The sequence below is a fragment of the Giraffa tippelskirchi genome, chromosome 7 (genome assembly GCF_054371585.1).
Source record: "Giraffa tippelskirchi isolate mGirTip1 chromosome 7, T2T-mGirTip1v1.2.pri, whole genome shotgun sequence".
Classification (NCBI taxonomy): Eukaryota; Metazoa; Chordata; class Mammalia; order Artiodactyla; family Giraffidae; genus Giraffa; species Giraffa tippelskirchi.
Window position 1 is genome coordinate 90,751,022 of NC_137281.1, and position 26,631 is coordinate 90,777,652.

General features: G+C 38.5%; 3 protein-coding genes across 8 annotated transcripts in view; all 3 read left to right on the forward strand.

Annotated features, from left to right (window-relative positions):
• The window catches only part of LOC145512707 (uncharacterized), a 199,225-nt gene that overhangs the window by 125,016 nt on the left and 47,578 nt on the right, over positions 1 to 26,631 (forward strand). For 4 of the 6 annotated variants that reach the window (XR_014058690.1, XR_014058689.1, XR_014058693.1 and 1 more), the window contains 2 exons: positions 9,626 to 9,769; positions 11,288 to 11,344. Coding sequence is in view for 1 of the 6 variants with exons in the window: in XM_081507000.1 (XP_081363126.1) it covers positions 9,626 to 9,769; positions 11,288 to 11,344 (201 nt within the window). In the remaining 5 variants the exon portion in view is untranslated. Of the gene's footprint in view, positions 1 to 9,625; positions 9,770 to 11,287; positions 15,701 to 24,886; positions 25,579 to 26,631 lie in introns of those variants that run through there. The other 2 variants (XR_014058691.1, XR_014058687.1) reach the window with 2 other exon arrangements.
• Positions 656 to 2,649, forward strand: LOC145512698 (olfactory receptor 11G2-like). Its single transcript, XM_081506989.1, has one exon. The coding sequence runs from the start codon at positions 1,711 to 1,713 to the stop codon at positions 2,647 to 2,649; it is 939 nt and encodes a 312-aa protein (XP_081363115.1). The 5' UTR covers positions 656 to 1,710.
• On the forward strand, positions 17,182 to 22,395 carry LOC145512687 (olfactory receptor 11G2-like). Its single transcript, XM_081506976.1, has one exon. It carries the CDS (start codon positions 18,497 to 18,499, stop codon positions 19,466 to 19,468), a length of 972 nt encoding a protein of 323 aa, XP_081363102.1. The 5' UTR covers positions 17,182 to 18,496; the 3' UTR covers positions 19,469 to 22,395.

Below are 26,631 nucleotides of genomic sequence, written 5' to 3' on the forward strand. Positions count from 1 at the left end.
GGAAGCAACCTAGATGTTACTCTGATTTTGCAGATGCAGAAATTGAAGCAGAGAGAGAGAAAGAAAGAGTCACTTGGCTCAGGTTATAAATACTGCTTTTAAAAGGTCCAGGTCTTCATTATAGCCCTCTTGAATTCTGCCTCTTTATTCCTTTTTAAAAATTAAATTGTGATAAAACATACACTGCATTCTTAAACAGTCACTTTGACTTTGCACTTTGGAAACATTAAAATGTTGAGCCCGTCCTTTATTTATTTATTTACTAAATCCTATATATTTAAAATGAAAATTGAGGGAAAATAGTATAAATTAATAAGGAAAGAAAAATAAATGGATTGAAAATCTATTCTAACTAAAAGCTAAAGTATATGATACGATTTTTAGAAATAGTAAACTAGCAAATTTTGCAAATGGTACTGAAAGGATATAGCAAATGTGAATGAAAGGCACTCCACAGAGGATAATTGGAATTTGATTAAAACAATTTAAATATTTTAAAGCACATGCTATATTCCTTAATTTAGATTGGGAATTGTTGAATTAGCCTCCAGTTATTTATGAGCTCTCTTTCATTTTATATCCTTGTGCTTCCCTGGTGGCTCAGTCAGTAAAGAAACTGTCTGCAATGCAGGAGACCTGGATTTGATCCCAGGGTTGTGAAGATCCCCTGGAGGAGGGCATGGCAATCCACTCCAGTTTTCTTGCCTGCAGAATCCCTAAGGACAGAGGAGCCTGTCAGGCTGCAGTCCATGGGGTTGCAAAGAGTTGGACATACCTGAGCGATTAAGCACAGCACAGCTTCTAACTCAGTATTGTAACCTCCATATTTTGCTTTCTTTGTTGTCAATTCACAGCTTCTGAAAAACCTCTAGGTTCAAACTTCTCTGGCTATTATACCCATGTAAGTGAAAGTGAAAGTTGCTCAGTTGTGTCGGACTCTTTGTGACCCCATGGACTGTAGTCCACGGAATTCTCCAGGCCAGAATACTGGAGTGGATAGCCTAAACCTTCTCCAGAGGATCTTCCTGACCTAGGAATCGAACCGGGTTCTCCTCCATTACAGGCAGATTCTTTACCAACTGAGCTATCATGGAAGTCCATACCCACATAACAGTAATTCTTAAAGCAAGGTGTATTTTTCACAACAGAATCAACTGGGAATATAAGTTTTTGAAAAATGGAAACATAAATAAATTAATGTATTTATTTAGAGGTATGCATTATTATCGTGATCTACTAAGAGTCTATAGTAATGTAGTTAAATAGAGAGGAGAGCTTATGGACCTTGTGATGATGATCAAAATGATAGAGTAGGCAATGAGATAATTCAAGTCCAGCTTAATGGTGTGACTACATTTCTGAAGCTTATTAGCACTACTTGAGTTAAACAAAGGTGGCCAGTTAAGGTGTTTAATGATTCATTTCTATCTCTATTTTTCTTACAGGCTAAAATTGGAAGAAAATGTTCTAGAAGAACTATTTAGAGTGAAGTAATATTTAAAGTAATATTATCAATGGTGCTATTGTGTCTTATGTCAATGCTATTTTGAGAAAAATTCTTCATATTGACTAAATACTGATATTCCAGTTTATTCTCTACTTATAATGCCACTTACTTCCGATGAGAAATTGAGGCATGAAAAACTGCATAAAATAGGCTCTTAATATGCGCTTCTGATTATGTCTGTGCACATTATAGGTTAGAGGAAAATGCATGTTTTGTATAACAAGAGTGTCACTGCTACATTTCATGAATTCATCCTTCTGGGTTTCCTGTGTAGCCAAGAAGTAGAGATTCTCCTTTTTGTTTTATTCTCCATCATCTACATCTTGACCTTGTTGGGCAACAGTGCTATTATCTGTGCTGTGTGGTGGGACCAGCAACTCCACACTCCCATGTATATTTTATTGGCCAACTTCTCATTTCTGGAGATCTGCTACATCAATTCCAATGTGCCCAGCATGTTGTTCAACTTCCTATCCAAGACCAAGACCATCTCCTATCATGGCTGTATCCTACAGTTCTACATCTTCCTCTCTCTTTGTGCCACAGAACTCTTCTTCCTGGCCCTCATGGCATTTGACAGATATGTTGCCATCTGCCGTCCATTGCACTACCCAACCATAATGAGCAGGAAAGTCTGTGGAACACTTGTGTCTGCTTCCTGGGTGGGTGGATTCTTATGGTTAGTTACACCTGCTGCTCTTATCTCCCAAGTTCCATTTTGTGGTTCAAATGTCATTGATCACTACCTCTGTGATCTTGGGGCAATGCTGGCTATATCATGTGTCCCTGTCCCCAAGACAGCTCTGACTTGTAGCACTTTCAGTGCTGTGATAACATTCATCACTTTGTTCTACATTCTTGTGTCCTACACTCTGGTACTTCGAGCTGTGGTTCAGGTTCCCAAAGGTTCAAGTAGGAGAAAAGCCTTCTCCACATGTACCTCCCACCTGATAGTTGTGTTCCTTTTTTATGGCTCAGTCACAGTGATGTATGTAAGCCCAGGGGTAGCCAGTCAGCCTGGGCGGCAGAAGTTCTTGACCATGTTGTACTCAATTGCAACTCCACTTTTAAATCCTCTGATCTACAGTCTCAGGAATAAGGAGATGAAGGTTGCTCTGAAGAAAATTATGTGTAAACTTTAGAAATAATTCCTGAATGGGAGACACTTTGGTGAGCTAAAGTTCCTTTTAAGGACTGTTGTAAAGAGTCAAGGAAAATTATACTTAAAAGTAATAAATGTTACTAGATCTAAAATAAATATCTCCAGAGGAGAATTTCTTAAAATTCAAAGTCTTCTCTATTATTTACTGATTGAGTGACTAGTTATTCAAATAGGTATTTATCTGTTTTCTTAATTTTAACTGGAGATATCCAAGTTAAATCATATCCCCATCACAGAGTGTTTGAGATTGAGTGAGTTAATATATGAAAACATTTGTAACAGTGCCTGGCACTCAATAAATATTTTATTATAATATTGTGTAATATATTATTATCAATAAAAACTGTACCAAAATTTACCATCATTACTTATTGTTGCCAAGTATGAATTTCAGCAATTTATTTTTTCCAAAACTTAAAAAATTATTATTTTTGTTATTAAAGTACAGTTGATATACAGTTTTATGTTAGTTTTAGCTATACAAAATAGTAATTCAATATTTTTATAGGTAATACTCAATTTAAAGTTATTATAAAATAATGGCTATAGTTCCCTATGTTGTACAATATATCCTTGTAGCTTATTTATTTAATACTTAATAGTTGGTATCTCTTAACCTCCTACTCCTGTTGTGTCTCTCTCCCCTTCCTTCTCTCTCTGCTGGTAACCACTAGTTTGTTCTCTATATCTGTGAGTCTGTTTCTGTTTTGTTATATTCATTTGGTTGTTTTTAGATTCCACACATAAGTGATAACATACAGTATTTGTCTCTCTCTGTCTGACTTATTATACTGAGCATAATACCCTCCAGTCCATCCATGTTGTAGCAAAAGGCAGGATTTAATTATTTTTTATGGTTGAGTAATATTCCATTAGGGAATCCCAGGTGGCTCAGTTCTAAAGGATCTTCCTGGCAATGCAGGAGATGTAGGAGATGCAGGCTGAGTACCTGGGTCAGGATAATCTCCTGGAGGAGGAAATGGCAACCCACTCCAATATTCTTGACTGGAGAATCCCACGGACAGAGGAGCTTGGTGGGCTACATTCCATAGGGTTGCAAAGAGTCAGACATGATTGACTGAACACACAGCATGCATACTTTTTATTTATATATATACATATAATAGAATACTCATCTTCTTTTTTATCCATTCATCTGTTGATAGACACCAAGGTTGCTTCCACATCTTGGCTATTGAAAAAATGCTGCTATGAACATTGGGTTGCGTGTATCTTTTCTAATTAACATTTTCTTTTTCATCAAATATATACCAAGGAATGGAATTTCTGGATGATATGGTAGTTCTACTTTTACTTCAAAGTGGTTTCCAAAGTGGTTGCACCAATTTACATTCCTACCAACAGCACACAAAGGTTCTTTTTGTCTATATGTTTGCCAACATTTGTTGTTTGTAGACTTTTTGATGATGGCTATTTTGTTAGGTGTAAAAAGATGTCTCATTTTGTTTTTGATTTGCCTTTCTCTGATGATTAGTGGTGTTGAGTATCTTTTCATCTGCCTGTTGGCCACCTATATATCATCTTGGAAAAATGTCTATTCAGGTCTTCTATCCATTTTTAATCAGTCTATTTTTAATGGACATTTTTAATCTGTCCATTTTGATATTTTTTTGAGATTGAGTTGTATGAGCTGTTTATATTAATTATGGATTTTAATTGCTTCATTGGTCATATCATTTGCAAGTATTTTCTCCTGTTCAGTAGGTTGTGTTTATCTTTTGTCAATGTTTCCTTTGCTATACAAAAGTTTTATGTTTAATTAGGTCCTATATATTTATTTTTGCTTTTGTTTCCTTTGCTGTAAGACACAGATCCCAAAACGATGCTTCTATGATTTGTGATAAGAGTGTTCTGCCTATGTTTTCTTCTATGAATTTAATGGTTCTTATCTTTTAAATGATAATTCTCTTATTTTATATAAAGAAAAAGTGCCTATTTAAAACAAGTTTTGAACTTCAAAAGAGGTCTGCATAAGTGCAAATCAAGAGGAGAATTTTTTGGCTATACTCCCCTACATTTCCTTGTCTTATGAAAATCATAATAATTATCTGTTGGACAAAATTGATGAGGACTGTCTTCTGGTTCTGCCTCCGCAAGAAACTTTCACTACAGATTTTTAAAAGAATATTTTTGGGGGGTTTTGTGTGGATCAATGGCTTCCCAGGTAGCACTAGTGGTAAAGAACCTGCCTGCCAATGCAGGATATGTAAGAGATAAAGATTCAATCCCTGGGCTGGGAAGGTCCCCTAGAGAAGGAAATGGCAACTCACTCCAGTATACTTGCTGGAGAATCCCATGGAGAGAGGAGCCTAGAAGCCTACAGTCCATGGAGTTGCACAGAATTGGACATGACTGAAGTGACTAACAGCCCATATGGATCAAATGAGAGATCATTTAAAAATATTTTGTAAAGTGTTTTGATCATACAATGAAAGCAACTCAAATGCTCATCAATGGGTGAATGAATGAAAAAATTGTGATATACAGTGTGATATTTATTCAACCTAATAAAGAGTGGAAATTCTGAAATATGCTGAAACATGGATGGACCAGTCACAAAATGACAAATACTGTATGATTCCATTTGTATAAGTTTCCTGGAGTAGTCAAATTAATAGAGACAGAAAGTAGAACAGTGGTCACCACCAGCTTGGGGTAGGGAAGTGGGGAATTATTGTTTAATAAATATAGAGTTTCAGTTTTGGAAGGAAAAAAGTTATAGATTGAATGGTGGTAATTGTTGCTTAACAATGTGAATGTATTTAATGCCATAGAACTGTACACTTAAAAAAATTAATTGTAATGTCACATTATGTGTATTTTACCATAGTTAAAAATAACTTAAAAATGCAAGGCATACTACCAGTGTCAATTTTTCTGTATTTTATTATTATTGATTCACATTTCCACTGTACACTTTTTCTGGCAGTCTCTGCAGCCATAACCTTGTCTAGGGGTGCATTTTATTTTCCTCCATGATGTTGCTGTTACAACTTTTTCTCAGTAGTAAAAGCTACGAAGGGTAGGATGCATGTGTGTGTGCTAAGTTGCTTCAGTCGTATCCGATTGTTTGCAACCCTATGAACTGTAGCCCACCAGGCTCCTCTGTCCATGGGATTCTCCAGGCAAGAATACTGGAGTGGGTTACCATGACCTCCTCCATGGGCTCTTCCTGATCCAGGGATTGAACCCATTTCTTTTATGTCTCCTGCATTGGCAGGAGGGTTCTTTACCACTGGTGCCACCTGGGAAGCCCAAAGTTTAGGATATTTCCCTTGAAAGCATGACTACTTCTCCACTCCCCAACTCCAACTGTGCTTTGTCCTCCAAGGTGGCCTTTTGTCATCAAAGAGCAAAGCAAAAGGGCACCTTGGAGAACAGAGCAAGGAAGTCTCTCCCCTTCTTCCAAATGTAGATTTCCACCTCAGGAAGTTCTTTCACCCTTTGTGCACATAATTGTTAGAAACTGCACTATCTGACCAGGAACAACTTTAAAGAAAGGAATAATTTTGGGTCTGAGATAGGTATGTAAGGTCAAGTCCACCTGAGATGTGCTAACTCTTGACGCCTGAAAGAATTTTCTCTGAGGCTGACCAGTGTTATCCACTCTTCAGATATAATAGGCAGAGCCTGTGCTGAATCTCAGAAATGCTTCCTACCTGAGCCAACTAGATTCAGCCTCCTCCACTGTTAGCCACAGTTTTGATGTGTATGAGTTCAAAGAGGAAGAGAGCACCTCCTCTGTTTCTATTCTCAGGACATATAAGGCTAAAGCAGAGCTGTCCAATAGAAATAGGTGGGCCACACAGGCAAACAACATGTATAAGGTACATTTTTCTAGTTATCACATTAAAAAGAAATAGTAAATTTAATTTTAATAATCTATTAGCGTAATATATAAAAACATCATTTCAACATATGGTCAATATAAAATTATTAACCAGATATCTTGCATTCACTTTTTTCATCCTGCAAACTGGGGTGAATTTTATATTCACTAATAGCGCGTATCAACTTGGGTTCACATTTCAGGTGCTCAGTAGCCACATGTAGCTTGTGGTTACCATATTATAGACAGTGTAGCTCTTGGCTTCCTGCATCCTCCTTTGTAATGAGAGTGGGTGGAAGTGTGGTAAATTAAGATTAGGAGATTAGGTGCTTTCATAAGTAATTTTAGATAAATGACTTACTGTGGTTTTTTTTTTTTACTCTCCCTCTTTGTCCTCTTCCTCTGAAGGGAGACTGAAATTCAAAACATAGCTTTCAGAGGAGAGAGGGATAAAAACCTTGAAGTGGCAAAAGAGACAAGGAGGGCTGCCAGTGAAGTCAGGTCAGGGCCACTTTGAGAAAAATAGCACAGTGAAATTGTATCGATGTTTCCCACAGTGATGGTTGTAGAAAGGGGTTGGTAGGGAGGGAGAAGAGGGTAACTTATTAGGAGAAGGCAGAGTTTGCAGCCCCCTCTTTAGTTTTGCTGATGGTGGTATATAGACCAGAGGATATGCCTGTTTATACACAGAACTATGAGGCCTGCAAGGGCTTCTTAAACTTTTAATTGTGTCCTAAGTAGTGCATTTGACATTGATGCTACATGGTGAATATGATAGAATCCTTTTTCTGGAGGAACTCTCGACTTATGGGGCCACAGATGTGTTAAAAATTCCAAAAAAAAAAAAAAAAAAATGCTGAGAGAGAGGAATGCATAAGGTGCCAGAGCACAGAGCAGTGTTGGACTAAGAGTACAGGTTTGGGGGGTGTAGGTGGGAAGTGCCAGAGAAGTGTTCAAGGAGAAGCTGATATTTCAGCTGAGTTTTGAATGACAAGTTGGAAGTTTTTTAGATAGAAGTGAGGGAATGATGGTGGTTGGTGATGTTACAAACAGTAAAAGGAGCATATAGAACATTCCTAATGTATGAATGAATGCGCAGTGAGTCTGGGGCTCCTGAAAGGAGATGAACTTAAACACGCAGGAACTTAGATGTACTAAAGATGTTGAACTTGATCCCATGGGTGGGAAGGAAATATATAGGGATGGAAAGCAAGGAAGAGATGACAAGATATGCATTTTAGAAAATCTGGCATCTTTAAGTTTAGATATTGTTCTGTTTAATGCAGCAGCATAGCTCCTTCTCTTACCAAGTATGTCATAAGCTATCAGATTAGCTTTAAGGAGAAGATGAATTCAAATTAATTTCATTATCTCAATCTTTTGAGAATTTCACAATTCCCCTTAAACATACTGCTGATGTCTCAGAGTATTACAGAGTCAAGGCAGGGAATCTCTATTTTACAGAAATAATGTCAGAATTTAATGTTACTAGCTTGGGTTGGTATTCATTTAAAAATCATGCTTCATTTCTAATTGAAAGGGTCCAAACTGAAATTCTGGGTCTTTCATTCACTGCAGACTCCAAACAGTTGAATAATCCCTGAGACTTCTACCACATATTTTGTATCTGAAACAATCTAAAACATAACAATGATAACAAGTCTCTTACCTTTCCTGAGCTCTCTGTAGCATACTTCCATGGAGGCTTTTTGCTATTGCATATTGAATATATGGCAAAGTCTGTTTTAAATATAGAGTTCTTGAGTCAGATGAAACTACTTAGTGTGTAATTAAGAGGTCAAAAAGCCATATGCTAGAATATAGAGACCATCCTAAGAAATTAGAATATAAAATTTCTCCAACAAATATGTGATTTGTATGATGTACAGGGGTCCTAAGGGTAATAACCTGGTTCAGTAACAGATCCAGTGAGTTCTGAAGGATCATATGTGTGCATGTTGAAATAGCATGAGAACTGCCTTGGTTCTATAATGGCTTGTGAATAGTTAATACAGTTCCCCAGGTCTTTATTTGGTGGGATCACTAGCTCTGTGTTCTTGAGGACATAGAATGTTTGAAAGGTAGCCATTGGGTCACCTTGGATGAAAAGACAGGCTTAAGGGTATGTTCATGTCCTCTCAGTTGACACTGACATATATCACCACACTGGAGGCATGAAATAGTGTTACTGCACTTATTTATAAAGCCAAATTTGAAGAACTAGGCTAGCAGCACAGTACACAGCTTTGGTGCTAAGAACAGAGGGAAAAGTAACATTAATGAAGAAAGTTCCGGAACTTTTTGGAGACCAAAAATTTAAAATGTGACCAAAATTTAAAATGTATTCACTCTATGACTCAAAATTCTTGTTTTTCAAGATTTGTCCTTCATACAGAGTTTCCTTAATTTCTCCCTGCTATTTTAAATTAGAAAGTTGAATGGAATTATTCTGTACATATATGCACTATGATACAGTTGTCGTCTTAAAAAATATAGCCACAACCTGAAAGTTGAGAGTTATTTTATTTGGTGGGAATGTTTAGGACTCAGAGCTCAGGAGACAGGCAGGAGGGGAACAAAGGGAGCAGGCAGTTTGAAAATATTCTATGTATGGGAAGATGCAAGCCTCTAGGCTCACTGAATTCATTCCTTTCATATGCACCTCAGCTATCCAGGCCAATCCTGTTTCCTTGTTCACCTTGCTTCTTGCATTTCTCCTGCCACCCAGCCCCCTACCCCAACCTCAGCAATCATTGTAAGGGTGGCAGGATTTGCTGGATTACAGTTTTGGGAGCCCTTATTCACAGGGAGGCCTGGCGTGCTGCAGTCCATGGAGTCACAAAAAGTCAGACACGACTGAACGACTAAACTGAACTGATTCACATTTTGAGGCCAGAAATTTCTGATGGCTGTGGCATTTCTTGTTTATTAACATGGCAGGAGATATTTTCATTTCACATAGTCAACCATGGATTGTTTTCCTTATATATTTATCAAAATATAAATATTTGATTTAGTCAGTCACATTTTTGTTCTCCAAACCAAGTTCTTTTGTCGTGGGTCACTTAAAAGATGTTTATTTACTACTCATTTAAACCCCAAACAGGTATTCCTGCTCCACAGTGGATTGTTCTTCATGTGATGATTCTGGCACTTAGGTTTTTCCATCTTGGGCTTTGTCATCTTCAAAACTCAGCTTGTTGGGTCAACATGCTCAACCACATCAGAGATCATCAAGGACTGTGCATGGGTAAGGCCTGAAGTATTGCACATCAGCTTTAAATACATCATAACAAGTAGAACTCATATGAGCACACCTATGCTGCAAGGAAGGCTTAGAAAAAAACTGTTGAGTTGAAGAAGAGGAAATGGATTTGTTGCAGTCATACATTAATGGCTCAACTTCTTGGTTAACCAATACCTATCTTGTTTGATCTATATGTGGAAATAGGAGTTTTGTAAGGAATAGAGACAGCTCTGTGGAATAGGCTTGTGTGTGTGACTGTGGGCGAGGGGGGAGGGCTGTATGTGTGCAATTTCCTCGGTTCTGTCTCATCACAACAAAAATTTGAAGCAACAGACCAGCGTTACAGCCCTGGGACAGACCGTGTTACAGCTGTTGCACAGATCAGTGTTACAGCTCAGTTTTATTTAGAAAATAAAGGAAAATACATCCTCGAGGCATGAGGGTATGCCTACCTAAAAGACGTGAAGAGAAGAGAGAGAGATCCCTAGTCCTTTGGCTCCTCTTTTTATATGTTTTTCTCCTCCCCCTGGGCCTGCCCTATGTAAACTGAGCTAGCCAGGAGTGCTGTTTGTTTTACCTGAGGTCCTCACTCCGGTCCTTGGACCTTCCTTTGTTCGAGGGCCTTTCCCTTCTTTGTCTTTTAGCCACAGCCCTTCTGGACTCATTTTTCCTATTTTAACTACCTAACAGGCTAATTTTGGATTTAGTGGATGAGATCTTTAAATTGCATTTGGACCACAGGAATGGGAAACTCTAGGTCTAACAAAGCTCGAAGGTAATGGTACATATAATGTCAAAAAACTTTGTTAGCTAAGAAGTAATTTTTAAAGTTAGGAGACACAACTCTTGAGGGAGCAATAATGTGCAAGCCTAGAATATTTGGGTGTATGTGTTTGCATGTACGTGTGTTTGCATGTGAGTCTATATATAAGTGTGTGCACATGCATGTGGTTTTTATCTCCAATCTGATCATCACTGAAGATGAAACATCCTTGAGTCTGTATGAGGCATATTAATTGCTTCCATTGCTCCTGGGGTTGAGATCTCCAGAGACAGGCTTCAGAGTCTGGAAGGAATAAATAATGAGAAATGGAGAGATTTGTGGTATATTCTATTCCCTGAGTAAAACCCAAAAGGAATCTTTGTGAAGAAAGGAACCTAAAGGTGTTTTACAAAGCAGTTGACAGCTTAGACTCCTGGGAAGCATTAGGATAAGTGTATATGGGCATATGTAACAGTCACTTATTTCCTATGTCTTGATGTCCATTCGTTTTATATATTGATATGAAAAAGGAGCATAAATTTTCATGGTTGCTTTCATTTACAAATACTGTTCCTATTACAAAAATCTTAGCAGACATGGAATTAACAAATTTTTTTTTGTCAAATTGTCATTTTGTTGTTTATAAGTTGTCTTCAAAAGAATTATATTTTTAGCAGACAGAAAAATGGAAACTTTTTTCTTGAAGACCTGGGCAATAATTTAGATGAGTCTCTTGTTTTCTGTTCTCTTTCACACAGATGACAACATAGCAAATCAACACCTATTTTGTGAGGCTTGTGAGCGAAGAAAACCTTGTAAGTAGAAGCTAATTTATTTAATGAAATATGCGGGTCGCACAGAGTCGGACACGACTGAAGCGACTTAGCAGCAGCAGCAGCAGCAGATTCAAAAGAGTCAAAAGGAAATGGGACTGGGGAATCAAGTGGGATTCTTTACAGCCTGAGCCACCAGGGAAGCCCTCTGAGACATACCCAAAGGCAAAAACAGGAGTGACTATTCAGTGTGTTGATCTATGGGAACTGAAGGGCCCTTAGAATGTGTCTATTGTGCTGAGGGTGGCTGTTTGCTCTGAAGCATCCCAAGTGAGAGGACAATCGGAAGACAGCTAAAGAATATTACTATGGAAAATGAAAAGTAAGATCTCTCTTTTCTGTCTTCCTCCTGTGCTCCTTGAGCAATATTTAATTACCTCTGCTTATTTTAAAGGCCAGGAGATTAGGTTTCTACCACTGCCCATCTCTTGAAACCATCCCTGGTATCTTTTTGAACATTTATTACCCAAGATCAGGTTCTTCACGCTTTCTCCTTGGGTTATCAAAACAGCTTTCTAATAATTTCTTGCTAATTTCATCAGCTTATAAATGTCTGGTGTTGTCTTGTAAATGCAGCTTCCATAAACTCTTGATCATTTTACTGTTCTACTAGACCAGCTCCAGATTTCCACTGACTAGCAAATTAAGCCTGAACAAATCAGACTGGCCGCGCGTCCTCTGTTATGTGGCCCTATCTTTGTACCTAATATCTGACTATACCTTTACAGATACTCTAACTTCCACTCTTTTGGATTGTTCTCTAAACTTAATTTCTGGTATTCAAATCTTGTCACATTATATGCTATTGATATTCTGCCTTCATCATTGCCCTTGGAACATTGTGTGTTTTGCCAAGGTACATCACCCTCTCGAAAGCCTTTTCTTATTTTTTTTTTTTCAACTGAATATAATCGTCATGTCTCACATGATGCAGAAACCAGTACTCAAGAAGCCAAGCACCACACTCAGAGAGTTGGAGAACTCAGGTTTATTATCCCGGTGGGCCCAAAGGAGTTAACACTCCAAGCTCTGAGCCCCAAACAAAGGGGTTACAGAGTTTTTATACACGGACAGGCATGATTAAGCTGATTTGCAGGCTTGCGGGGGCTGGGCTATTGCAAAGAACAAGACAAGGGTGAGTGAGATAAGCGCCAGTTCCTAGTATTATGAATCCCCACTTTCTGAGACCTATGTGATCCAGACTTTGCAAGGAGCAATCTGAGTTACAGAGGCAGAAGAAGCAGGAGGTTATGTAAAATCTTAACTTTTCCTCTTCATTCCCCCCTCTTGATGCTTCTATCACTCATTGCAGAAAGCATTATCTCATGTTTTGGTAGGACATTAAGAGCTCCCAGTCATTTAGGAGGCTATATTGAGCTATTACCATTTGTAACTTTATGAATTCAATTCGAGAGATTATGAACTGGGTAATAGCAATGCGAATACAAGGGCCATAGAAGAATACCACAAACAGCATGAAGAGAGGACCTGTTAAAGGGAGAAGCCAGGATGCCCAGCTCCAGATATCATTCCAGTTACCCCAGGAATTAGCTAGTTTCTCTCTCCTCTTTATGATTTGTTCCCTTAGCTGTTGGGCTATGTCCCTCACTATTTCTGATTGGTTTACTTAAAAGCAGCATTCTTCATTCAAAAAGAGGAAGAGTCCTCCCTTTTCAACCGTCAGTAGGTCTAGCCCTCTCCTATTCTGTAAAACCACCTCAGCCAGGGAGTCTAGTTGGTCCTGTAACAAAGAACATAGCAATGATACCAGTTAGGGATAGAGGCTAGGGTTGACAATGAAAATCCATTGATATTTTGATAGCCGGATCCTCCAGCTTCTTCCGTGCCTTGACCAGCCAGCTGCTGGAGTGTGGCTGGAGCAAGGCTGAAGAATCCTCAAGCTTCTGCCGTGCATGGACTCGTCAGCTTCCGGAGTGACTAGAGCAGGGCTCAGCGTCCTTTGTGGGTGAGGGCTCTTGTCTTTGGAACCAGACCTTGAGGAGGTTTTTGGGGTCCTGAACTGCTTTCCAGGTGTCCTCATCATAGGACCTAGCTGCCTTCTTGACTCTGGTGTGGTGGATCCACGGGATGACACCTATAACTTATACAGCAGTAGGGGTTGCCAGGATGACTGTGTGAGGGCCTGTCCAAACTGGCATAAGTGGTTTGTTTGTTTTTTTCCTAATCTTTAACCCATACCTCATCTCCTGGCCGATAGGATGAACCCAATTGCCCTAAGGAATGGGTGTCCTTTCTAAGGTTTCTTGGGCGATATGGCAGAAGACTTTTCCAGGGCCTTGAGGTGTCAGGACATCTCAGTTCAGCTAGTTGCTGGTGGTCTCCCTTGAGCTTTTTATCACTGGGGTGGTCTCCCATATAAGATCTCAAAAGGAGAATAGTCTGAGGACCATGGGGTGCATTTACGGAGGGAGATGAGAGTCCACAGAATGATAAGGCAGCTTGTTCTAGCATTGTCTGGGTGTTGGCCAGGGGATATTCTTGTTGTACTACTACTTGGAGAAACAAACTTAACAAGAAAGTTAAAGATATATGGCCCAAAGATTAATAGATGTAGGAAAGCTGCTGAGGGGCTAGCCAGGAGAACCAGGTCCAGACACTGGTTTGTGAAATTAGTGTTTCTCTAGGTATGAGAAGATGCAAGAATTTGTACTCATAAAAATCTTTACCTGAAAACATCTGACAATCTGAAGGCCTGTTTCCACCCCCAACCCCCAGAGCACAGAGTGCCTTATTTTTTTGTCTCTACCCTGAACTCCTTTAAAGGTGGTGTTGAAGGTCAGCATCTTGTAGTGGTCATGATTTAATCTTTGTAGAGACAACTGCGGAGAAGGCAATGGCACCCCACTCCAGTACTCTTGCCTGGAAAATCCCATGGACGGAGGAGCCTGGTGGGCTGCAGTCCATGGGATCACTAAGAGTCAGACATGACTGAGCGACTTCACTTTCACTTTTCACTTTCATGTACTGGAGAAGGAAATGGCAATCCACTCCAGTGTTCTTGCCTGGGGAATCCCAGGGATGGGGGAGCCTGGTGGGCTGCCGTCTATGAGGTCACATAGAGTTGGCCACAACTGAAGCGACTTAGCAGCAGCAGCAGCAGCAGCAGCAGCATGGTCATTGTGTCCTGCAGTGCTGGGAAGGCTCATTCCCAGGTCGAACAAAGATTCCATTGACAGGCCACTCAATGTGTTGTCACTAGACCAGGCCTTGTAAGTAGCAAAAGTCTCTGGACCATACCTGTCTTACTAGCCTCTTGGTCCAGGAAGATATTTCCTCTTGTTGTTGCTTCTCATATCTAGAGTTACACTGTTACAATTATTGATCTCATATGGAACTGCATATCAGCATTTTATCACAGGCTCAGTCACACATTTGGTAACGTAAGAAATAATCTTCTGAAGCAAGCTACATAGAAAGTAATATAGCTAGCAGTTATTAGTAAGGTCACAAGCAAGAATTTAAGTCAAGAACTTTCATTGGGTATAGCTTGGTATACCCCAGGTCATCTGACTCAGTTAAATGATTATAGCCAAGTGTTAATCTCCTGCTTGTACATCATGGAGCATCTGACCTTTATCTAACGATTGGTTACTGAGGTAAGCTTTAGAAATAATCTTAGAGTGTCCTTAATTAAACCTTTTAGCAATATAACATAACAAGGAACTATCTCAGAAGTGAGTCTTAGTAAGCACAGACCTTAATTAACAAAACTGGAACTTAATATTCAGTGAAACATAATTTTTTCTTTTTTTTTGGAGAACTCATCGTGAGGGCATTAACACTGTAGCCAGGGAAAGCTTTAACCCATCAAATAAAAATGAGGTCTCTGTCAGGGAGCCGGGAAAAGCTAAGCAGCCATCTTGGATTTCCCATAGCCCTGGCTCTTTGATTTTTAGCTGTTGTATATCCATTTTTAATTTCCTGATTTAGGAGCAGACTATTGCCATGTTTTAAGGACATCAAGATAGCAAAATCTAACTGTGAGGGTTTTTTTTTTTTTTTGTAGAAGCAGAATGAGCTTTGTTTACATGTACCATAATCTTAAATATGTTTATTTACTTTACCAAAGTAACAAAAAGATTTTTAAAACAAATATAAATCACTTAAAGGCAAAGAAATTCATAATCTGTTATTGAAAGCTGCGATCTAAGAAAACTTTGTTCTCCAAACAGAGAGAAGACCAAATTCCAGTCTGATACCAGCTTACTGTTAATAACAAAATTTGTTTATCTGCTTAATCTTAGAAAGTCTTTTCCATAAATTTTGAAGAAGTAATGGTATTATTCTAAAAGCATGAGAGTAAAACGATAGAAGGCATGTTTAAAATCTGATTCTGTTGCAACTGGCAAAGAAACCTGGTCATAACACTTTAATTTGATAACTAGAATTATAATTGACCATATTTTATCAGGGCATATCAGATCTATATGAATTTCACATAATTTTAGGATATTGATATTAGTAACATCAACCATACAGTATAACCTGGAAAGATTTATCACCCTTTCAACAGTACTTCCCACGCAATTTAACATGTTCAGTGAACCCAGGTAGCTTAATAACTCTTTGGGATGTCTCCGGGGCCCTCTGAAGTATCTCAAAGTTAGCTAGAGGACAAGTTATTTATGAAGTTTTGTTGATAAATATCAAAAGGATTTGTAACACTCAGTCAGATAGGATCATATAAGTCACTGTGAAATAATAGTTATTTACTTAGCCAAAGGTAACAAAAGATTTCAAAGGTAAATACAGAATAGATCAATGAAGAGGTAAAGAAACTTAAATCTATTATTAAAAGCAGTTCAACATCTGAAGAAAGTATGTCCTCTTAACAGAGAGAAAGACTGAATTCAAGTTTTACACCACCTTACTTTAAACTCATTTAGGTTAACTTAATTAAATTTATTTTAAATTTAGTCAGTCCTAACCATGCACAAAACTTTTTTTCAGGGTCCACTTTCCACAAACTTTTTAATCACTTTCTGTAACAGCCATCTGTTAAGTCAGAACTACTTTCTCTTCCCTTTACAAAATAATATAATTTTATTTTTTATATCTTCTTTATTAAAAACATATATCCTATTTTCCTTATTATATTAGCAAATAAACATTAATACTAGATATTTAATATTGAATATTTCCCAGTTCACATGAATCTGAAATTTATTTAGATTAATTTTTCTTGTATTTAGAATTGCTTGATTTGTAAGTGCTTACTTTTCTTTAGGCCAATTAAATTAGAACTCATTTACAACTTCAACAATACTATCAGAAAAAAAATACACTGAGATATACATAAATTGAGACAGACAGACAGAGATCTTATAGTTTTCTGTTTGAGATTTAAAATATCTCTTTGATCCTTTTTTTTTCTTTGTTTGAAGTTCTAATTTGCCCAAGGCTGAGGTCTCAGGCAAAGTTGGCTGTGTATTTCAAGGACATGCAAATTGGTAACGTCAAGGTTTTTCCTAGGCAGGCCTTTTAAAAGCTAGTTGTTTTTAATTGCATATGCAAAAAGAATTGGTTTTGCAGTTTCCAAAAAGAAAAATTTCTCTCACTGTTCAATCAGCAATCACACACTCACAATCATTCAGAGGTTATCACAATGCCTCCCTTCTCCTGAGTTCCCAGCTTTCCTTAACTGTTGCTCCCTTCCTGGGAGCTCCAAGGAGTTGATCAGTCTCCTCTTTTACCAGTTGGGGTAGGACCTGACTGAGGACTGGCCCCGGGGCCTTACCTGATCCTGTGGCCATTCCTGGTGAGTTGGTCCATCCCTCCAATGAGTCCAGTCAGGGCTCGGCCGTCCGGAGAGTCAGAACACCGGTCCAAAGGAGAACCTGGGATACCATCAGGTGGTGCGTCTCCTCGTTCGTCTCGGGGTTCCTTTGCTCCAGCCTGGCCGAACCTCGTTCCTTTGCTCTAGTCCTATGGCTCAAGGGGCCGTTGTGGTTGGAATCTTGCTGAGGCCTCCAGAAATGATGTAGAAACCAGTACTCAAGAAACCAAGCACCACACTCGGAGAGTTGGAGAACTCAGGTTTATTATGCCGGTGGGCCCAGAGGAGTTAACACTCCAAGATCTGAGCCCCAAACAAAGGGGTTACAGAGCTTTTATACATGGACAGGCAGGATTAAGCGGGTTTGTGGGTTTGTAAGGGCTGGATGATTGCAAAGAACGGGACAAGGGTGAGTGAGATAAGCTCCAGTTCCTAGTATTGTGAGTCTCCACTTTCTGAGACCTATGTGATCCAGACTTTTCAAGGAACAAGCTGAGTTGCAGAGGCAGAAGGAGCAGGAGGTTATGTAAAATTTTAACTTTTCAACATGACAACAAAAATTTTCTTACGTCATGTCACACTGGTAACTGTCAGTGACAGCACTACAACATAGATGGAGGGCTGCTAACATCCAGTCCATATTCCATATTAGCTCCCCACGAAGTTGCCACAGATAAACACACAATCTAAGCAAAAACAGTTTCCTTGCTGTGCAAATGAGATTCCAAGGTAAATTCCCTTGTCGTTGTAGTGCATGCATGCCCAGTCGTGTGTGACTCTATGACCTCATGGACTGTAGCTTGCCAGGCTCCTCTGACCATAGGATTTTTCAGGCAAGAATACTGGAATAGGTTGCCATTTCCTCCTGCAGGGGATCTTCCCAACCCAGGGATTGAACGTGCATCTCCTGCGTCTTCTGCATTGGCAGGAGGATTCTTTACCCACTGAGCCACCTGGAAATTCCCTTAGATCTCTTCTAATCAGATTCAAACTCCTTCTATATAGAAATTCTAGAGCCCCTAATGTATTGTTTGAAGTTGTTTTAAGCAAAAGATGTTTGACATCACTCCCGAAGAGCAGGGACTCTGCTTTTTTGTTCATTATCTTTCCCTACCTCCTAGAACAGTTGCAATAGTATGTGCAAAATAAATGTTAGTGAATAAACAAGGAAGGAAAGGAGAAAAAGAGGAAAGAAAAAACTCACTTTTCCAGAGGGAAGATAGAAATACAAAAAATCCAAATTATGGAAAAGAAATGTATCTCTTCACCAGGACTTGGAAAAAATATAGATATTTCTGTGTTTCTCATTGTCTCTGTCACTTCCACAGTTCAGACAGATGAGGACCTTGGAGACTAATACCTCTGGGTCTGTGAGTGAGTTCATTCTCCTGGGCTTCCCCTGCCTCAGAGACATCCAGATCCTCCTCTTTGTGCTCTTCTCCATCATTTATTTCCTGACCCTCCTTGGGAACGCAGCCATCATCTGTGCTGTGTGGTCAAGCCGGAAGCTCCATACACCCATGTACATCCTCCTGGCCAACTTCTCCTTCCTGGAGATCTGCTATGTCAGTTCTGATGTGCCCAAAATGTTGGCCAACATCATCTCCCAGACCAAGAGCATCTCCTATGCTGGCTGCCTGCTCCAGTTCTACTTCTTCTTCTCCATGTGTGCAGCTGAGTGTTTATTTCTGTCAGTGATGTCTTTTGATCGATTTCTTGCCGTTTGTAGACCTTTGCATTATCCTATCATTATGACCCATCGCCTGTGTGTGTTGTTAGTGGTCTTCTGCTGGGCAGGTGGCTTTCTCTGGTTATTGACACCTTTGACCCTAATATCTCAAGTGCCCTTCTGTGGTCCAAACACTGTTGACCATTTTCTCTGTGATCTGGCACCTTTACTGGCACTGTCCTGTGCTCCAGTATCTGGAATTAAGCTGATTTGTGGTATCATGAGCTCTCTAATCACCTTCCTCACCTTACTATACATTCTTGGCACTTACTTTTGTGTCCTTAGTGTGGTACAACAGATGTCCTCAGACTCAGGAAGGCAGAAGGCTTTCTCTACGTGTGCCTCCCACCTTGCTGTGGTAGCCCTCTTCTATGGCTCAGTCATGGTGATGTATGTTAGCCCAGGTTCTGGCGAATATCCAGGGATACAGAAATTTGTGACCTTGTTCTATGCTTTGGCAACCCCTTTCTTTAATCCCCTGATCTACAACTTCCGGAACAAAGATATGGAAGAAGCACTAAAAAAAATTTTGAGTGTTTTACTGAAGGAAATCTTCAAAGGCTCCAAAAGTCGAATTTAACATAATGCATAATTCATGTTTAGGCAAGATCACAAGATGAATGAGATTATGTTTTTTTCTCTCATTTTATTTTCACATATTGGGAAGATGACTTTGAAAAGTCCATTAGACCCATGATTTAAGTCTTAGGAAGTTATTATTCATGCTCCAGATATGTCTGTACCTTAGATATAGTTATTTTGAACAATTTAATAAGGTTTTCACATATTTCTCTTTTGGTATACATTACATTTTGATGACTTATCTCAACATCCTGAAATTCTGCCTTCATCAAAGCCAGTGCTTTTTTTAGAGCATAGCAAATGCTAATGCATTGCAATCATATGAATATTTAGCCAGTAATCCTTCAGATAACCAGATTACCAGATTTTTAAATAAAATCCTCAATATCAGAGAAAATTTAGCAGCATTTCTTTTGTGTCCCATTATTCTAAGTAGTGTTTTGGGCACCAGGAAGTGTCCTCAGTAAGATTATGTTGTCTTGATCGACTCTCCACATTTTGCCAATACTATCACTTTAGGAGGCAGGTCCTCATCTTCTGTATGTAGACATGTGAAGATTAGTTCATATTCAGTGTAAGCCAAAGAGTTGTAGACTTTGTGGGATCACTACAATCCAGCCCAAAGGTGCACTTATTTTCTTTTTTTAAAATTTATTTTAATTGGAGGCTAATTACTTTACAATATTGTGGTGGTTTTTGCCATACATTCACATGAATCAGCCATGGGTGTACATGTGTCCCCATCCTGAACCCCCCTCCCACCTCCATCCCATCCCTCAGGGTCACCCCAGTTCACCAGCCCTGAGCACCCTGCCTCATGCATCAAACCTGGACTGGCGATCTGCTTCACATATGATAATATACACATTTCAATGCTATTCTCTCAAATCATCCCACCCTCACCTTCTCCCACAGAGTCTAAAATCTGTTCTTTACATCTGTGTCTCTTTTGCTGTCTCACATATAGGCTCATCGTTACCATCTTTCTAAATTCCATATATATGCATTAATATACTGTATTGGTGTTTTTCTTTCTGACTTACTTCTTTCCAGTTTCATCCACCTCATTAGAACTGATTCAAATGCATTCTTTTTACTAGCTGAGTAATATTCCATTGTGTATATGTACCACTACTTTCTTATCCATTCATCTGCCGATGGACAGCTAGGTTGCTTCCATGTCCTAGCTATTGTAAACAGTGCTGCGATGAACATTGGGGTACACGAGTCTCCTTCAATTCTGGATTCCTCGGTGTGTATGCCCAGCAGTGGGATTGCTGGGTCATATGGAAGTTCTATTTCCAGTTTTTTAAGGAATCTCCACACTGTTCTCCATAGTGGCTGTACTAGTTTGCATTCCCACCAACAGTATAAGAGGGTTCCCTTTTCTCTGCATCCTCTCCAGCATTTATTGTTTGTGGACGTTTTGATGGCAGCTATTCTGACCAGTGTGAGATGGTACCTCATTGTGGTTTTGATCTGCATTTCTCTGATAATGAGTGATGTTGAACATCTTTTCATGTGTTTGTTAGCCATCCATATGTCTTCTTTGGAGAAATGTCTGTTTAGTTCTTTGGCCCATTTTTTGATTGGGTCACTTATTTTTTCTGGAATTGAGCTGCAGGAGTTGCTTGTGTATTTTTGAGAATAATTCTTTGTCAGTTGCTTCATTTGCTATTATTTTCTCCCATTCTAAAGGCTGTCTGTTCACCTTGCTTATAGTTTCCTTTGCTGTGCGAAAGCTTTTAAGTTTAATTAGGTCCCAGTTGTTTATTTTTGCTTTTATTTCCATTACTCTGGGAGGCGGGTCATAGAGGATCCTGCTATGATTTACGTCAGAGAGTGTTTTTCCTATGTTTTTTCCTCTAGGAGTTTTATAGTTTCTGGTCTTACATTTTGATATTTAATCCATTTTGAGTTTATTTTTGTGTATGGTGTTAGAAAGTGTTCTAGTTTCATTCTTTTACAAGTGGTTGACCAGTTTTCCCAGCACCACTTGTTAAAGAGATTGTCTTTTTTCCATTATATATTCTTGCCTCCTTTGTCAAAGATAAGGTGTCCATAGGTGTGTGGATTTATCTCTGGGCTTTCTATTTTGTTCCATTGATCTATATTTCTGTCTTTGTGGTGCACTTGTTTCCATGTAGTTCTCTATAAACTTCTCTGAGTCCCTCAGAGGTAATTTCTACTCTTCTAATTTCTTGTTTTCTAAAATAGGAGCTTAATTTACAATATTGCACTTCATGAGGAAACCTTAAGCTAAAACTTTGTTCTGGAATAGCTTCAGCACTAACTTTGCTTTCAAACTTAGTCAAATATCAGCAAATTCCTGCTGGATATTTTTGCATGAAGATGCATGTCAAATTTAGATGTCTAATCCTAAAATTTTAATCTTTTAAATTAGCTGTAGTCATACTTATTTGTCAATGCCTCCACTGATCTATAGCTTGAACTGAAAGTCTTGACATTTACTTTTTTGAAATTGAAGTATAATTTTGTTACAATGTTGTGTTAGTTTCTGCTGTACAGGGACATGCATCAGCTGTATGTATACATATACCCCCTTTCTCTTGGATCTCACAAAATGAAATAGTGTGGTATTTACCAAGAATAAGTGTAGACCAGTAGAATATATGACTTAAATATGTCTGATTATTAAAGAGATTTTAATATAAAATACAAATGTTTTTCATTTTGGTGAGAAAGTTCTGAAAAAAATCTTAACAATTAACAAGGAATCTAGTTCTAGTTTTCTGTGAGGGTTGTTTTTCAAAAGGCATCTCTAATTTAACCATCTTAACTTCAGGAATATATAAGTACAGTCAGTCCTCTGTGTTTGCAGTTTCTGAATCTGTGGATTCAGGGAACTGGGGATCAAAAATACTAAAAAAAAAAAAAAATGCCAGAAATTTCCAAAAAGAAAAACTTGAATTTGTTGTGCACGTGCAACTATTTTCATAAGATATACATTGTGTTTACAACTACTTACATAACATTTACATTGCATTAGGTATTATAAGTAACCTAGAGATGGTTTAAAGTATACAGGAGGATGTGCTTAGGTTCCATGCAAATATCATGCCATTTTATATAAGGAAATTGAGCATTCTCAGGTTTTAGTATATGTTGGGGTTCCTGATATTATTTCTCTTTCCTGATTTTCTCGCAAATACAAATAAGAGTAAAGACATCACCTTGGGAGGGGATAAATGAGTAGAGTTCTTTGAGAATGCAGGGAAATATATCCTTGGAACATAAATAATCTTTGCTGTTATTAAAAAGAAGGTAGAATTGACTAGCTTGACAACTTATCTCAAAAAAAGAGCTAACAATTTCTGTCCACTGCCCTATTTAATAAAAGGTAGAAATCTTGCTCATGATTTTTATATTATATGTCTCATATTTAAATTGTTCTCGTATACAGAAGTTGGGCTTTTCTGCTGGCTCAGCAGTAAAGAATCTGCCTGCAATGCAGAAGAAACAAGAAACGTGGGTTCAATCCTTGAGTTGGGAAGATTCCCTGGAGAAGGACATGGCAACCAACTTCAGTATTCATGCTGAGAAAATCTCATGTACAGAGAAGCCTGGCAGGTTATGGTCCATGGGGGCGTAAAGACTCGGACACGACTGAAGTGACAGCACAGCACATGCACAAAGTTAGATTTAATTAGCAGTAGCCAAGTTTTCAGTGAAGGCGATTGCTTCCAGAGGAAAACCTGGAATTAAAATGTAAAGATTTATGTATGTATTTATATATACCAGAGGAATCTGCTTTATTGTTTCAAGACAGAATAAGACTAACCTATATAAGAATTACGTACATTAGCCAGAATTTCTCATGCCATGTCAAGACAATGACTAAAGTAGTTTCACTGAAATAAAATATAGGAATGTACAGTTAAAAATGGATGAATAAATATACAAGTGGAGATTTATAAGTAGACAATTTTATATGCAAGTCCAGAAGTATGAGTTGAGGTTGCAAGTGGAGGTAAAAACCTAAGAAGTATCAACATATGAATGGCGTTTTAAGCTATTAGATTCTTTGAGATCTGTCTAAACCAGTGCTGAGATACAATGTGAACCACAAATAACACATATGTAGTTTTTAATATTCTAATAGCCACATAAACAAAGATCGAAAGAAATAGGTGAAATTTATTTTATATATTTTAACTCAATTTATCCCAAAGAGTATCATTTAAATTTATAATCAACTTAAACATTATTAATGAAACATTTACATTCTTTTATTATACTAAGTCTTCAAAACTGGTGTGTGATTTTATAATTATTACATTCTTCATTAGGATTAGTCACATTTCAAGTGGTCAATAGCCACATGTGAGTCATGGCTGTTATACTGGACAGTGTAGGTATACATACCTACACAGAAATCTGAGGTCTAATTAAGGAGCTCAAAAATTTGTTGAGGTTAAACAAGTAAGTGAATTGTCATTTTTCAGAGTACAGTTTCTTTGTTTAGAAGGAATAATTATCCTCTTATTTCACTGGTTTTCCTATTTTAAATCCCGGTTTTGGTGGCAAAAAATCCCACTGAGTACACTGTATCTTGGAAGTAGTTCTCTCACACTTCCATGAACCACCTCCTTGGAGAGAGTCTTTCCTGAAGAACTGTACCTTCAGCTTCATTGTCCTAATTTGTTAAAACTGACAGAAGATCCTGCAAGAGCTGGATGAAAGTCTTCTCTTAGACATTGCTTTTTAGGTGAAAATCGGAAGTGGTCGGAGAGTAAGCCAGTTGTAGAGCAATACTTAGGTATAATCCAATTTATTGTTCTTGCTGTTCAGGCACTCAGTCATATCCGACTCTTTGCGACCCCCTAGACTGCAGCACACCAGGCTTCCCTGTCCATCACCAATTCCCAGAGCTTGCTTAAAGTCATGTCCATTGAGTCAGTGATGCCATCCAACCATTTCATCCTCTGTCATCTCCTTTTCTGCCTTCAATCTTTCCCAGCATCAGGGACGTTTCCAATGAGTTGGCTCTTCACATCAGATGGCCAAAGTGTTGGATATCAGCTTCAGCATCAGTCCTTCCAATGAATATTCCAATGTATATACTCATTCAAAACCTGTATTTTATATGTAAATGCACAGAAAAAAATCTGGATGTATATTCACCAAACTGAACACATTCCTGTGGGGAGAAGTAGGTGTGTAGAGGTGTGGAACTATGAGGATTTTCATTATTTTGTTCTGTTTTGTTGTTTTTTATGATGAAAATTGTTGACGATAAAATATATCATTTGTATAACTTCTTAAAATATAGAGAAAGTGGAATATAATTCATTCCAATGTAGCTAAATAAGCCCTAGTTATTGAAAATTCTATGTATCTAACATTTAGGGAAAAACCAAAGATATTTAACTTCATATATGGATATTTTTTTCAGACACCACAAAAATCTAGATGTAAAGGAAGACCTTAACTATTTAGTTAATTGTGGCCCATTAACCTTCAGGCAAATTTGGCCTTGGAGTACAGAATGAAGCAGAGCAAAGGCTAATAGAGTTTTGCCACGAGAACGCACTGGTCATAGCAAACACCCTCTTCCAACAACACAAGAGAAGACTCTACACATGGACATCACCAGATGGTCAACACCAAAATCAGATTGGTTATGTTCTTTGCAGCCAAAGATGGAGAAGCTCTATACAGTCAGCAAAAACAAGACTGGGAGCTGACTGTGGCTCAGATCATGAACTGCTTATTGCCAAATTCAGACTTAAATTGAAGAAAGTAGGGAAAACCACTAGGCCATTCAGGTATGACCTAAATCAAATCCCTTATGATTATACAGTGGAAAGGAGAAATAGATTTAAGGGACTCGATCTGATAGAGTGCCTGATGAACTATGGACAGAGGTTCGTGACATTGTACAGGAGACAGGGATCAAGACCATCCCCATGGAAAAGAAATGCAAAAAAGCAAAATGGCTGTCTGAGGAGGCCTTACAAATAGCTGTGAAAAGAAGAGAAGCAAAAAGCAAAGGAGAAAAGGAAAGATATTCCCATTTTAATGCAGAATTCCAAAGAATAGCAAGGAGAGATAAGAAAGCCTTCCTCAGTGATCAATGCAAAGAAATAGAGGAAAACAACAGAATGGAAAAGACTAGAGATCTCTTCAAGAAAATTAGAGATACCAAGGGAACATTTCATGCAAAGATGAGCTTGATAAAGGAAAGAAATGGTATGGACCTAACAGAAGCAGAAGATATTAAGAAGAGGTGGCAAGAATACACAGAAGAACTGTACAAAAAAGATCTTCATGACCCAGATAATCAAGATGGTGTGATCACTCACCTAGAGCCAGACATCCTGGAATGTGAAGTCAAGTGGGCCTTAGGAAGCATCACTATGAACAAAGCTACTGGAGGTGATGGAATTTCAGTTGAGTTATTTCAAATCCTGAAAGATGATGCTGTGAAAGTGCTGCACTCAATATGCCAGCAAATCTGGAAAACTCAGCAGTGGCCACAGGACTGGAAAAGGTCAGTTTTCATCCCAATCCCAAAGAAAGGCAATGCCAAAGAATGCTCATACTACCACACAATTGCAGTCATCTCACACGCTCATAAAGTAATGCTCAAAATTCTCCAAGTCAGGCTTCAGCAATACATGAACCGCAAACTTCCAGATGTTGAAGCTGGTTTTAGAAAAGGCAGAGGAACCAGAGATCAAAATGCCAACATCCCCTGGATCATTGAAAAAGCAAAAGAGTTCCAGAAAAACAGATATTTCTGCTTTATTGATTATGCCAAAACCTTTGACTGTGTGGATCACAATAAACTGTGGAAAATTCTGAAAGAGATGGGAATACCAGACCACCTGACCTGCCTCTTGAGAAACCTGTATGCAGGTCAGGAAGCAACAGTTAGATCTGGACATGGAACAACAGACTGGTTCCAAATAGGAAAAGGAGTACGTCAAGGCTGTATATTGTCACCCTGCTTATCTAACTTACATGCAGAGTACATCATGAGAAACACTGGGCTGGAGGAAGCACAAGCTGGAATCAAGATTGCTGGGAGAAATATCAATAACCTCAGATATGCAGATGATACCACTCTTATGTCAGAAAGTGAAGAGGAACTAAAAAGCCTCTTGATGAAAGTGAAAGAGAGTGAAAAAGTTGGCT